The sequence below is a fragment of the Somniosus microcephalus genome, chromosome 16, assembly GCF_052327205.1.
Source record: "Somniosus microcephalus isolate GS21.2 chromosome 16, FLI_Smic_1.0, whole genome shotgun sequence".
Taxonomy (NCBI): domain Eukaryota; kingdom Metazoa; phylum Chordata; class Chondrichthyes; order Squaliformes; family Somniosidae; genus Somniosus; species Somniosus microcephalus.
In genome coordinates, this window is record NC_141002.1 from 97,198,507 (window position 1) to 97,212,767 (window position 14,261).

The 14,261-nt window shown below is 44.9% G+C and overlaps 1 protein-coding gene across 2 annotated transcripts in view; it reads left to right on the top strand.

Moving 5' to 3' along the window:
- Nucleotides 1–14,261, top strand: part of kitlga (kit ligand a) — a 168,733-nt gene that overhangs the window by 140,704 nt on the left and 13,768 nt on the right. For both annotated transcript variants that reach the window (XM_086009496.1, XM_086009495.1), the window contains 2 exons: nucleotides 10,633–10,781; nucleotides 10,876–10,937. In XM_086009496.1, coding sequence (XP_085865622.1) covers nucleotides 10,633–10,781; nucleotides 10,876–10,937 — 211 coding nt within the window. The remainder of the gene's footprint in view (nucleotides 1–10,632; nucleotides 10,782–10,875; nucleotides 10,938–14,261) is intronic.

Here is a 14,261-nt window from a genome sequence, read left to right on the forward strand (position 1 = left end):
TTCCTCCTCATCTCAGTTTTGAAAGAGCAGCCCCTTATTCTAAGACTATGCCCCCTAGTTCTAGTTTCACCCATCATCTGGAACATCCTCCCTGCATCCACCCGATCCAACCCCTTCACAATCTTATATGTTTCAATAAGATCGCCTCTCATTCTTCTGAACTCCAATGAGTAGAGTCCCAATCTACTCAACCTCTCCTCATATGTCCATCCCCTCATCCCCGGGATTAACTGAGTGAACCTTCTTTGTACTGACTCGAGAGCAAGTATGTCTTTTCTTAAGTATGGACACCAAAACTGTATGCAGTATTCCAGGTGCGGTCTCACCAATACCTTGTACAACTGAAGCAATACCTCCCTATTTTTATATTCTATCCCCCTAGCAATGAAAGCCAACATTCCATTGGCCGCCTTAATCACTTGCTGCACCTGCATACTAACCTTTTGAGTTTCGTGCACCAGGACCCCCAGATCCCTTTGTACTTCGGTACTTTCCAGTTTCTTGCCATTAAGATAATAACTTGCTCTACGATTTTTCCTGCCAAAGTGCATAACCTCACACTTTCCAGTATTGTATTCCATCTGCCAAATCTCTGCCCACTTACTTAGCCTGTCTATGTCCCCTTGCAGGTTTTTTATGTCCTCCTCACTCACTACTTTCCCTCCCATCTTAGTATCATCTGCAAACTTTGATATGTTACACTCGGTCCCCTCCTCCAAATCGTTAATATAGATTGTAAAGAGTTGGGGACCCAGCACTGACCCCTGCGGAACACCACTGGTTACTGATTGCCAGTCTGAGAATGAACCATTTATCCCAACTCTCTGCCTTCTGTTAGATAGCCAATCCTCTATCCATGCCAGAATATTACCCCCAATCCCGTGATTTTTTACCTTAAGCATTAATCTTTTGTGTGGCACCTTGTCAAATGCCTTTTGGAAGTCTAAATACACTACGTCCACTGGTTCCCCTTTATCCACCCTATATGTTACTTCCTCAAAGAACTCCAGCAAATTTGTCAAACATGACTTCCCCTTCATAAAACCATGCTGACTTTGTCTTATTAAATTATGATTATCCAAATCTCCTGTTACTGTCTCCTTAATAATGGACTCCAAAATTTTACCTACCACAGATGTTAGGCTAACCGGTCTATAGTTTCCAGCCTTCTGTCTACTGACCTTTTTAAATAAGGGTGTTACATTAGCAGTTTTCCAGTCTGCCAGGACCTTTGCTGAGTCCAGGGAGTTTTGGAAGATTATTACCAATGCATCCACAATCCCTACCGCCACTTCCCTCAAGACCCTAGGATGTAAGCCATCAGGTCCAGGCGATTTATCCGCCTTGAGTCCCATTATTTTACCGAGTACCACTTCCTTAGTGATTTTGATCGTGTTTATCTCCTCCCCCCCTATAGCCCCCTGCTTGTCCAGTGTTGGGATATTCTTGGTGTCCTCTACTGTAAAGACTGATACAAAATATTCATTCAGTGTTTTTGCCATCTCCATATTTCCCACCATTAATTTCCCGGTCTCATCCTCTAAGGGACCGACATTTACTTTAGCCACCCTTTTTCTTTTTATATAACTATAAAAACTCTTACTATCTGTTTTTATATTTTTTGCTAATTTACTTTCATAATCTATCTTCCCTTTCTTAATCAATCTTTTTGTTATTTTTTGCTGTCTTTTAAAGTTTTCCCAATCCTCTATCCTCCCACTAGATTTGGCTACCTTATATGCCCTTGTTTTTAGTCGAATACTATCCTTAATTTCTTTACTTAGCCACGGATGGCTGTCTTTTCTTTTACACCCTTTTTTTCTCAGTGGAATATACTTTTTTTGGAAGTTGTAAAATAACTCCTTAAATGTACACCACTGATCATGTATCATCTTACCCTTTAATCTATTTTCCCAATCCACTTTACTCAATTCCGCTCTCATACCTTCATAGTCTCCTTTATTCAAGCTTAGCACGCTTGTTTGAGATACAACCTCCTCACCCTCTAATTGAATATGGAATTCAACCATGTTATGGTCACTCATTCCAAGGGGATCCTTTACTAGGACATTTTTAATTAATCCTGTCTCGTTACACCGGACCAGATCTAAGGTTGCTTGCCCTCTGGTCGGTTCAGTTACATACTGCTCAAGAAACCCATCCCTAATACACTCAATGAACTCATCCTCAAGGCAGCCCTGCCCAATTTGATTTGTCCAATTAATATGATAGTTAAAATCCCCCATAATTATAGATGTTCCCTTATTACAAGCCTCAACTATTTCCTGATTGATACTCCGTCCAACCGAGTTGCGACTGTTCGGAGGCCTATAGACTACTCCCACTAGTGTTTTTTTCCCCTTATTATTCCTTATCTCCACCCAAACTGTTTCATTATCCTGATCTTTTGACCCAATATCATTTCTCTGTATTACAGTGATTCCTTCCTTTATTAACATAGCCACCCCACCTCCCCTTCCTTCCTGCCTGTCCTTCCTGATTGTTAAATAACCTGGTATGTTTAATTCCCAGGCATTGTCACCCTGCAGCCATGTTTCTGTAATGGCCACAAGATCATACCCATACGTAGCTATTTGTGCCATTAACTCGTCTATTTTGTTACGAATGCTACGTGCATTCAGATAGAGAACTTTCAAATGTGTTTTGTGACACTTAGTTCCTGCTTTTGCCCTTTTTATTACTTTACCTTTTACTCCATACCTTCTGCCCCTTCCTGACATGCTCTGGTTTTTAATTTCCCCACTGCTACCTAAGTCTATGACCTTCTGTGTTGTCAGTTTTATTATTTGTTCTCTAGGAACCTCCCCCCCCCACTAATTAGTTTAAAGCCCTCTCTACAGCCCTAGTTATATGATCCGCCAGGACTCTAGTCCCAGCACTGGACTTCCAGAAGGCCTTTGCTATGGTCCCACACAAGAGATTATTAGCAAAAATGAAAGCACGTGGAATTGGAGGTAAGCTTATGACATGGGTCAATAATTGGTTGGGAGCTGGGAGACTGAGAGTAGGGATAAAGGGTTTGTTCTCTTGATCGGTGGGATGTGACAAGTGACTACAGGCGGATGCCCTAGGTGCACCCCTCGTGTTGTGGATGTCTGTCTTTGCCATTTAAATGAAGGGATTTCCTGCTGACCCCACGAACTTTGGCAGGTCAGAGTTGGTGGTCCCAAGCGGTTGTATTTTGAAACTTCTGGATTTGTGACGCCCATGTGCATTGCTGAGCAATATTTATACCGTAGACTATGTAACCAGTAAATTGCCTGTGATGTTGCTGACAGCTGATGAATATCAGATTCTTTCTATGTATACATATAACTGGCTCCACAGAGCCACCTAGTGGCCAGAGCCTGCAACTACATGGTGACAGTTGACATAAAATTGAATGAAAAATATTGACATAGCAATTTACAATGGTAAATGTTGACAGAAAAGTGTGACAAGAAAGACTTGCATTTATATAGCGCCTTTCACAACATACCAAAGTGCTTTACAGCCAATGATGTACTTTTGAAGTGTAGTCACTGTTGGAAACACAGCAGCCAGTTTGCGCACAGCAAGCTCCCACAAACAGGAATGAGATAATGACCAGATAATCTGGGTTTTTTTTAATATGTTGATTGAGTAATAAATATTGGCCAGGACACCAGGGAGAACTCTCCTGCTCTTCTTCAAATAGTGCCATGGGATCTTTTACATCCACCTGAGAGGGTTTAACACCTCAACCAAAAGATGGCACCTCCGACAGTGTAGCACTCCCTCAGTACTACACTGGAGTCTCAGCCTAGATTTTGTGCTCAAATCTCTGGAGTGGGCCTTGAACCCATGACTTTCTAACTCGCTAGCGAGAGTGCTACCCACTTTTTTTAAATTTTTTTAAAATTATACTTTATTGAACATTAAGAACATTTACAACATCGTGATCATTTCATTGTATGATACAAATCAATTCCACCGCCCTGCACAGCCATTCCGCCACCACATTTTAACATCAAAACCTGAAGTTTAATTTGTCACCTGTAACATGTATTAATCGATTGTACTTTAAAAATTGGTTGTAAAATACTGTCCTTAAATTCCTTTCTGAATAAAACATCCACAGAGCCTTATAATGGTCTTTTAGCTTATATTTAAAATACTCTTTTAGATTGATTCTCCTCCCCTTAAAAAACAGAGCATTCCTTCTTTGCACAATCACGAATCTAGCCAAACTGAACATTAAATTAATTGCCGCTCCGCTAGACTCGGGCAGACTCTCCTGCAATCCCCATCTCAAAATTGAGTCCCACGCGATTCCCATTCTCGCTGTTCGGTCCCCACCCAGCAAAAAAGCTTCACACAACTGTCGAACATAGTACTTAAAGTCATTTAACTGCGGACATAACACCAGTAAATGGGACAGAGTCTCATCCTGTGTCCCACACATTGGGCAAGTTGCCGCCTCCACTCGTCCAATCTTGCACAAGACCGTCATGGTAAAAATCCGGTTATGAGCCAATTTGAAATCCAGTTCAATCCATTCTGGGCATTTAAAATTCGCCCACACTCCCTTCCAAATTCTGTTGAAGTCCAGCTGTGGGTATATACTCTGCCAAAACTCCTGACCAGCAGGTGTCTTGAATCTCCATTCTCTGAATACCTCATAGAAATCTCGAGTATTACAGTTGTCAAATTGGACCAACTCTCCCCCTTTCTCCAGTACAAAGCTTGGAAAAGCAGGATGCATTTTACTTCCTTTGGAGATTTCCGCATTTATTTCTTCCATCCAATCCTGTGGCATTGCCCTCACAATCTTCTCATACATGATTCCTATTGCTTTTCCTTCTACCTCCTGATCCTCCTCCCACACCATGTCCCTCACTATCGCTTCCGGCAACCAACCTGGAATCACCTCGTATAATACATCTTTCACCGATATAATCCCAGCTTTTATAAAAGCTTGATTAAATAAAACCTCTCCTTCGATGTTGACCCACCTGTTCAAAAATAAGGGCTGTTCTAAAAATTCCTCAGCCCCCTTGGGCATAAACTGCACACTTTTTAAAAATTGAGCCCAAGTCTCTACAACCCCCTTATAAAACCTAGGGAGAAGTTTAATCGATTTCAAAAACATATTATTGTATTCCATATACAATATCCCCTGCCCTCCTATCCCACTTTGTTTTAAAAAATGCTCAAAACAACTCTTCCAAAAACTTGAATTTGACTTCTGAAGAAATCTCTTCACCCATTTGATTCGAAAGGATTTTTTCTTCAAATCAATATCTGGGAAGTTGAGTCCTCCCTGATTTCTCCGTCCAATGATGGTATTGTATGCCACCAAGGCTGGTTTCCCTTCCCATAAAAACCTCACACAAGCCTCTCGGATGGACTTTTCTGCCCACTCAGGAATATCCTCCACCGTCAATAAGTACCATAGCTTAGATAGCAGGAGAGCAGACACCACTGTCGCTCTTCCTTGCACTTTCAACCACCTTCTTTCCCATCTTCCCAAAATCTTTTTAATTTTCATAACCTTCGGTTCCCAATTTAATCGATCCACTTCTTCCCTGTCTTTCTTGCACCCCATATGCACCCCCAGAACTTCCAAAACCTCCACCACCTTAAAGGGACATTCCCCCAACCATTCCCCCCTACCCCTCCCTGCAACCAGGCATTGGGACTTACTATAATTCACTCTGGCACCTGAAGCTCTACAATATTCCTCCACTACCTCCATAGCTTTCCTCACTGACTCCCCATTTCTCAATGTTAAGGTTGTGTCATCTGCATATTGGTGTATCACCGACACCAGCCCAGAACCGGGGACCACAATCCCAACTACACCTTGTTTCTTTCGCATCATGTAACCTAATGGTTCTGCTACCAATGTGTACAGCAGTGGGGACAGGGCACAACCCTGTCTCACTGATCTCTGTATCGGAAAATACTTAGATAAAAAACCATTACATTTAACACAGCTAAATATGTTTGAATAAAAAATCCTTATCCACTGAATGAAATTTTCCTTGAAACCAAATGCTTCCAAAACCTTCAATAAAAACTCATGAGAGACCCTATCAAAGGCTTTTTCTTGATCTATCTTTAATACATAAGCCTCCCTCCCACTCTCTTCCATGAGCTCTATCGCATCTCGGATTGAGACCACAAAGTCTGCGATGTCCCGGCCTATGACTCCATAGGACTGAGAGGGCCAAACTATCTCCGGTAACACCTCCTTCAAACGCTTTGCCATAACCCTCGCCAAGATCTTATAATCCACATTTAATAGTGTGATGGGCCTCCAATTCTTCAGATCCTGTCTATCCCCTTTATTTTTATAAGCTAAGCTTATGATACCTCTCCTCATAGATGGGGCCAGGCTTCCCTCAATTTTAATTTCCTTAAAAACTCCTAAGAGCAATGGACTTAAAATCTCGAAAAATTCCTTATAAAATTCTGCACTTAGTCCATCGGACCCTGGGCTTTTCCCCCCCTTCATTCCACTTATTGCTATTTTTATTTCCGCTAATCCTACTTCTTTATCACACATGCTTCTCTCATCCTCCTTTAAACCCTTTTCAATAAAAGCAGTAACCTTCTCCATCTCCAAATTGGAAATGTCTTCTTTTGTATATAGCTCTTGATAAAAGCTGCTAGCTGCCTCCAAAATCTCCTCACTTTCATGAATGATCTTCTCCCCAACCTTCAACTCCTCAATTAACGATAATCTCTGTCGCAGCTTTTCTTGCTCTAGAAAATATCTAGTGCATCTTTCGCCCTCCAATGCATCTCTAGCCTTTGCACGGAGAATGGCCCCCTTGCATTTTTCAGCTCGCAATAATTCCCACTCTTCCTTTAGCACTCGGAACTTAGTCTCAGCTCCCTTATCCCCTCCGTCAACTGCTTTACAGACATCCGTAAACCTTTTGTTTATATTCTCTTCTCGATGCCGGTTAGCTGCCGCCCTCTTTTTCCCATAACGTACCGAAAAAACTTTTACCTCATATTTGAAATTGTCCCACCAAACTCTTCTTTCTTTCAAGAACAAAAGTTCCTTCTGAGCATTCTTTATTATATTTATAATCCCTTCTTTATAAGCAATTTCTTTCAGGTACTGATTGCTTAAAATCCACACCCCTGAACCGATCTTAACTCTGCTGTTCCTAATTCTAAGAACCAAAGCCGAGTGATCACTAAAAAATACTTTTTTATAATAAATCTCCATCACCTCCGAACTTAACCCTTCCCGCATTAACACAAAATCTATTCGGCTCTGTTTTAAAACATCACCCACCCAACCTGCTCTGGAGAACTCCCTTTTTATGGGGTTCCGGTCCCTCCATAAGTCTCTCAAATTTAAATTTGCCATCATTTTTATAATCATCCCTCTGGAGTTATCCTCTTTAAAGGTCATCTGGGCTGAAATGTCCATCCAAGATAAAAATACATTAAAATCCCCCACTATACAAGGATTTTCCACCTCTGCCACTTCAGTGAATAACCCCCGAAAAAACTCGCGACGCTTGCAATGGTCGTTCGGTGCATAGATATTAAAAAGATCACAATTAAATCCCTCCAATTTTACCCTTAGCCGTAAAAATCTCCCCTCAGTGTCCTTGCCCACCAAGGCAACATTCTCTTCTATGGACGGACTCACCAAAACAGCCACCCCTCTACGGTTATTGTTTGCACAACTTGCAAACACCTCTCCCTTCCAAACCTTCTGAACTCTTTCTAGAATATCCTCATCCCAAAAGGTTTCTTGCAGACACAACAAGTCCATGCCTTTAAAACCCTGCAACAACTGCTGCAATTTCTTCTCACCCCTCAGTCCGTTCACATTGATCGAGACCAATGTAATCATGGCTCCAAAGAAGGGAAGTATGCCCAATAATCTCCCCATCATTTAATCTCTGGCTCTTCCCTCCTCACATGCTCCTTCTCAACTTTTCGGCCAGCTGTTGCTTTTTCCTGCAGCCTCCGGCTCTTTTTCCCCTCCTGTTTGACCCCCCCTGCTGTTTCAGCCTCTTCCTTGCCTTAACTTTGGGCCCAGGGGCTGCCCTTTCTCCCTTCTTCTGCCCCTCACTAACCTTTCCCTTTCCACATGATGCCACCCCATCCCCGACTTCCATGTCTCTGTCCCCCTCTAATTCCTCACACTCAAGCTCTTCTGCAACCCCCTGTGCCTGCTCCCCATCAGATACATAATCCTGCTCCCCGTCAGATACTCCATCTCCCATAGAGAGTCTTCCTGCTATCGCAGTTTCTCCCACTGTGCCGCCCCCTTCGACCACGTCTCTACCTCTGACCCTTGCACCTTGTTCCCTCACTCCATGGGACAATGGCGCACCTAAATTGTTCCCTTCTGACGTCTCTATCTCGCCGATCCCATTCTGCTGTCCCTTTAAGGCACCTGCCTCTTGCACCCTCTCTCCGCCCTGCCCCCTCCCGCTCACCAAAATATCCGACTCCCCGCCTTTCCCCGGAGCACTCACTTCCACCACACACCCCGCTCCTGCCTCCTCTCCCCCCGCAGACACCAGACTCCCCAGGGGGAGCCGAACTGCACTAAGGCTCGAGTCTGCACTCGACCCTTGCTGCCCGCTGCTGTCTTTGTTCCCCTCCATAGCACTCGCCGTGTTTTCCGCCATCTCCATCTCGATCTCTGCTCCGCCAACCTCTGCCTCTTCCTGTGCTCCTTTTTCCTTCATTTTACCGGCTGTGTCCTCCGACTGCACCGCACCTCCGGCCGTTCCACACTCCTCTCCTGCTCCTTCTCCCATCTCCTCATCACTCATTTCGCTCCCTTCTGCCACACACTCACAGCGGGCGGGGCCTTTAGAACACACCCCACAGCTCTCCGCCTTGCAGCTCCGTGCAATATGTCCCGACTCACCGCAATTGTAACAATACAAATCAGGACAGTTTCTCACGAGATGGTCATGTCCCAGACAATAGTAACACACCTTTACTTGGTTATCGTGCAGCACCCGAAAGTATTGTACTCCTTCCAGTGTCTCGAACTTCATACTGTAAGGCAAAGACCTCACCCCCTCTGGGAACCGCACCTTTACATACCGGGTTCCGTCTGCTACCCGTGTTCCCGGATAGTACCTCCTCTTTATTTCGGAACAGATTTTAATGTCCCACGACTCCAACTTTTTGCTCAGCACTTCGTCCTCGATGTACACAGGCAAGTTCAAAAATGAAACCACCACCTCCTCTGAATATAGCAGAGTCACCTCCAAAAATTTCTCCCCAACTTTCAGGCTGAGCAGCAGTTTTTCCACCTCCTCACGGCCACTGACCGTCACCTCAAATCCCACATTTGGTTTTGGTCGGTAGGCAAAACAGCTTCCCTCACCACAGTCCTCATGAACCGCCTGGATTATATCCCAGGCTCGAATCTTCTTATCTTCACATTGCACCACCACCGTATTTTCTTTACCAAACCTCCTGAGGTCCCGGCCCAAATCTTTGGGCCTTTTTTTCCCCCTTCCCACCACAGTTTCTTCCCTAATAAAATTCCTCTCAGGAATATTGTCCTCTGAGGGGCCCGGCACTACGGATCCCTCAGCAGCCATCTGGCTGTTTTTTGTGAGCCAAAAAGGCCCTAAAACCTGAAAACAACACCCCAAACCCCTCCACCAACTTTTCACAAAACTTCCTCCAACACCCAGCTGCAATTAGGCAACCAGTCACACCTGGCTCACTCCTAGCCCCTCCCACCTAGAGAGTGCTGCCCACGGAGCCACAGCTGACACAGTAAAGCTGACAGCAGGGAGTAAGGTTTGTGGACAGGAAATGCAAAACATTTTCAATAATGTAATAGATTTGTGAGGTACCTGATAACTAAAACACGACCTGCGGTAAAACTGGTGGTGGAACTGACCAAAACTAAGCATATGATTGGGCAATAAAGCATTACTATTGCAAAGTATTAGGAAGTCTTTACAGCACAGAAACAGGCCATTCGACCCAACTGGTCCATGTTGGTGCTTATGCATCACATGTGCTTCCTCCCACCCTCCTTCACCTAACCCAATCAACATAACCTTCTATTCCTTTCTCCCTCATGTGTTTATCGAGCTTCCCCTTAAATGTATCTCTGCTATTCGCCTCAACTACTCCTTGAGGTAGCGAGTTCCACATTCTCACCACTCTCTGGGTAAAGAAGTTTCTCCTGAATTCCCTGTTGGATTTATTAGTGACCAGTTTATATTGATGGCCCCTAGTTCTGGTCTCGCCCACAAGTGGAAACATCTTCCGTACATCTACCCGATCAAACCCTTTCATAATCTTAAAGACCTCTATCAGGTCACCCACTCAGTCCTCTCTTGCCTAGAGCACCAGTACCTGTTCAATCTTTCCTGATAGATATAACCTCTCAAATATTGGTGCGTTTAACACGGCATTAGCCATTCCATTTCCCAGTGAAGGTCATGTGGAACTGTGGAACTGAGTTCTGACGAAAGGTCATCGACCTGAAACGTTAACTCTTTTTCTGTCTTCACAGATGCTGCCTGGCCTGCTGAGCATCTCCAGCATTTTCTGTTTTTATTTCATGTGGAACTGTGTTTTATTCAGAATTTTCATGGCAGATGAACAAAGAAATATTGTTTCTCTCAACAGAGCAGCCAAGTCCGGAAACAAATGATCCCAATACTGTCAAAGGACATTGTACTAACTGTGTCACATCGGTGAATTATTTGCCCGCGATTGGAATCACCATTGTTTGCACGGCGACTATCACTGTGATTCTCACATGCCTGATACAGAAGGTATGCTCACTGTTAAAAGTGATGTATAATTGCTCACAGTTGGAAATTCAATCTGCCTGCAGTCTATTAACCCGCATATACCTGTTTTCCACAGAACTGGCAAAGAAACAGAAGGAATAGAAGTTACCAGACAGACGTAGAACAGGAACTGAGAAGGTTTGACTACAATTTTGGGTGTTGTTGGCCCTGAAATTACTGTCAGTGAAATTAATAGTCTAGCAGTTGACACAATCTTAGGACGTTTCACTGTCTGTTACTTAGCGCAGGCTTTTAATAGTTTAACACCTCTTGGGTAGTTTTAAACCTGTAGCTTGCGTTAAAATAGCACACAGAGGAGTTTAGTACAAGTGCATTAAGCATCAGGATCTTGCGGAGGCAGCATTGGTGGTACCTCTCCAGTGATTTGAGGTGCCTGCTGTACACGGTCCATGTCTCTGAAGCATACAGGAGGGCGGGTATCACTACTGCTCTGTAGACCATGAGCTTGGTGCTGGGTTTGAGGTCCTGGTTTTCAAACACTCTCTTGTTCAGGCGACCAAAGGCTGCACTGGCACACTGAAGGCAGTGTTGGACTTCGTCATCGACATCTGCCCTTGTTGACAGTAGGCTCCCGAGGTATGGAAAGTGGCCCACATTGTCCAAGGCCTCATCATGGATTTTGATAATCGGGGAGCAGTACTGTGTGGCGGGGGCAGGTTGGTAGAGGACCTTTGTCTTACGGATGTTTAGTGTAAGGCCCATGCTCTCGTACGCTTCGGTGAAGGTGTTGACGATGGTTTGGAGTTCGGCCTGCAAATCCATTGGCAGGATAGGCGCACCAACGTTAGTGTTCTCGCTCAGGCCAACATCCTCAGCATCGAAGCTTTGACCACGCTCGTTCAGCTCCGATGGACGGGCCCCATCGTCCGCATGCCCGATACGAGACTCCCAAAACAAGTGCTCTACTCGGAGCTCCGACACGGCAAGAGAGCCCCAGGTAGGCAGAGGAAACGCTTCAAGGACACGCTCAAAGCCTCCTTGAAAAAGTGCAACATCCCCACCGACACCTGGGAATCCCTGGCCCAAGACGGCACAAAGCGGAGGAGAAGCATCCGGGAAGGTGCCGAACGCCTCGAGTCTCTTCGCCAGGAGCAAGCAGAGGCCAAGCGCAAGCAGCACAAACAGCACACGTCAACCCAAGCACCCCCACCGACCCGCCCCTTCAACCACCGTCTGCCGCACCTGTGACAGAGACTGTAGGTCCCGCATTGGACTCATCAGTCACCTGCGAACTCATTTTTAGTGTGGAAGCAAGTCATCCTTGGTTCCGAGGGACTGCCTAAGAAGAAGAAGATTAAGCATCAAGTACAGGGAGAGTAATGGTGAGAAAATATCCCACAAGAAAGGCCTTGATCTTAACAATTGTAGATTGAGCTAAAATGCACCCACTATTCGGGCAGTCGCTTTTAAGCAGTGGAGGAGAGGAGATTGAGGGGGTGAGGGGCCTGTGGGGAACAAAGGAGGGCAATGAATGACCGTGGATAGAATTACAAAGGAGTTGAGTGCAGTAGGTTGCTGCCAGCTCGGAAGCCATTTTCCTTCCTTTGTAGTCAATCACGGCAAATAATTCATGCAAAGAAAAACCCCACAAATGGCAGTGAGATAAATAACCAACTAATCTGTTTTAGTTGAGGGAGATATGGACCCAGAAGATGTCCCCTGCTCTTCTTTGAATAGTGTCATGGGATTGTTTACCTCTGGGATGGCAGGAATGACGTATGAAGAGAGATTGAGTCAATTAGGCTTATATTCGCTAGAGTTTAGAAGAATGAGAGGGGATATCATTGAAACTTACAAAATTCTAACAGGACTAGACAGACTAGATACAGGAAAGATGTTCCCGATGGCGGGGGAGTCCAGAACCAGGGGTCACAGTCTAAGGATAAGGGGTAAGCCATTTAGGACAGAGATGAGGAGGAATTTCTTCACCCAGAGAGTGGTGAACCTGTGGAATTCTCTACCACAGAAGGCAGTAGAGGCCAACTTATTAAATATGTTCAAGAAGGAGTTAGATATATTTCTTGAGGCTAAAGGGATCAAGGGATATGGGGAGAAAGCAAGGACAGGGTACTGAATTTGGATGATCAGCCATGATCTCATTGAATGGCGGAGCAGGCTCGAGGGGCCAAATGGCCTACTCCTGCTCCTATCTTCTATGTTTCTTTACATTCACCCAGTTTAACGTCAGATCGGAAAGACAGCACCTCCAGCAATGCAGTGTTCCTTCGGTAGTGCACCAAAGTGTCGGACTGGATTATGGGGATGAAGTTGGTCGATGCGAAACACACTCATAGCAACTGGGCAGCCCGTTTTACACCACGCCCAACTTCAGTGGAGAAGTAAACCGGGCGCAGTGTAGCAAGAGCGGCCAATCCTCTTTGATTTTTGCAGCCACTGCCGAAGACCTGGAGTGGGGCTTGAACCCACAGCTTTGTGACTCCGAGGAGAGAGCATGCTACCAAACTGGCACTAAAACCCAGGGCAAACACCAACAAGATCTTTGCTGTCAGTGTGCTGTGGGTATTTTGATATATTTCTAATGGGCTTTGAATTTATTGCGTTTGTTTCTGTCACTGTGACATTTCCTGATGTCACTGTGACACTTCCTGATGTCACTGCAGCAGCTCTGATACGGAGCTACAGTGAGAGTCAGACACTGAGGGGTGACATGAATCAGTCATTCATGAAAGAATGACTTTTGAAATAATACTGAGCGGCCTGCGGGTGGCGCTGTCCAGGGAGAGTATAAATACTCGGGCACGGGCCCAGCTTGTGCAGGACATTCTTAACAGGAACTAGTGAAGGACACAACTAGTCCTCCATGTTGTAAAACAGTTGATTAAAGCTTTGTTTAACGCTTAGACCAAGTGCCTAGTAGTTTTCTTACGTCAAGGGGTATATACTCCAACTAACTAGTCCTGTATGTATGCCTAATGCCTACGTTAAAATAGCGCACAGAGTAGTTTAGTACAAGTGCATTAAGCATTAAGTATATTAACAGCACTAGTGAGAAAATATCCCACAAGAAAGGATTTGATCTTTACAAATAACATTGCCACTATTCAAAAAGACTGATAAGATGCATATACTATATGGTCCAGAAGTTGATATAAGATTATATGGATGCGGCTGACAAGCTATGGAACACTGCCTCTAGTCTTGCTTGGACCATGAGTAGCTGCAGTGTGTACCATCTACAAGATGCACTGCAGCAACTCGCCAAGGCTTCTTCGGCAGCACCTCCCAAACCCGCGACCTCCACCTCCTAGAAGGACAAGGGCAGCAGGCGCATGGGAACACCACCACCTCCAAGTTCCCCTCCAAGTCACACACCATCCTGATTTGGAAGTATATTGCCGATCCTTCATCGTCACTGGGTCAAAATCCTGGAACTCCCTCCCTAACAGCACTGTGGGAGTACCCTTACCACACGGACTGCAG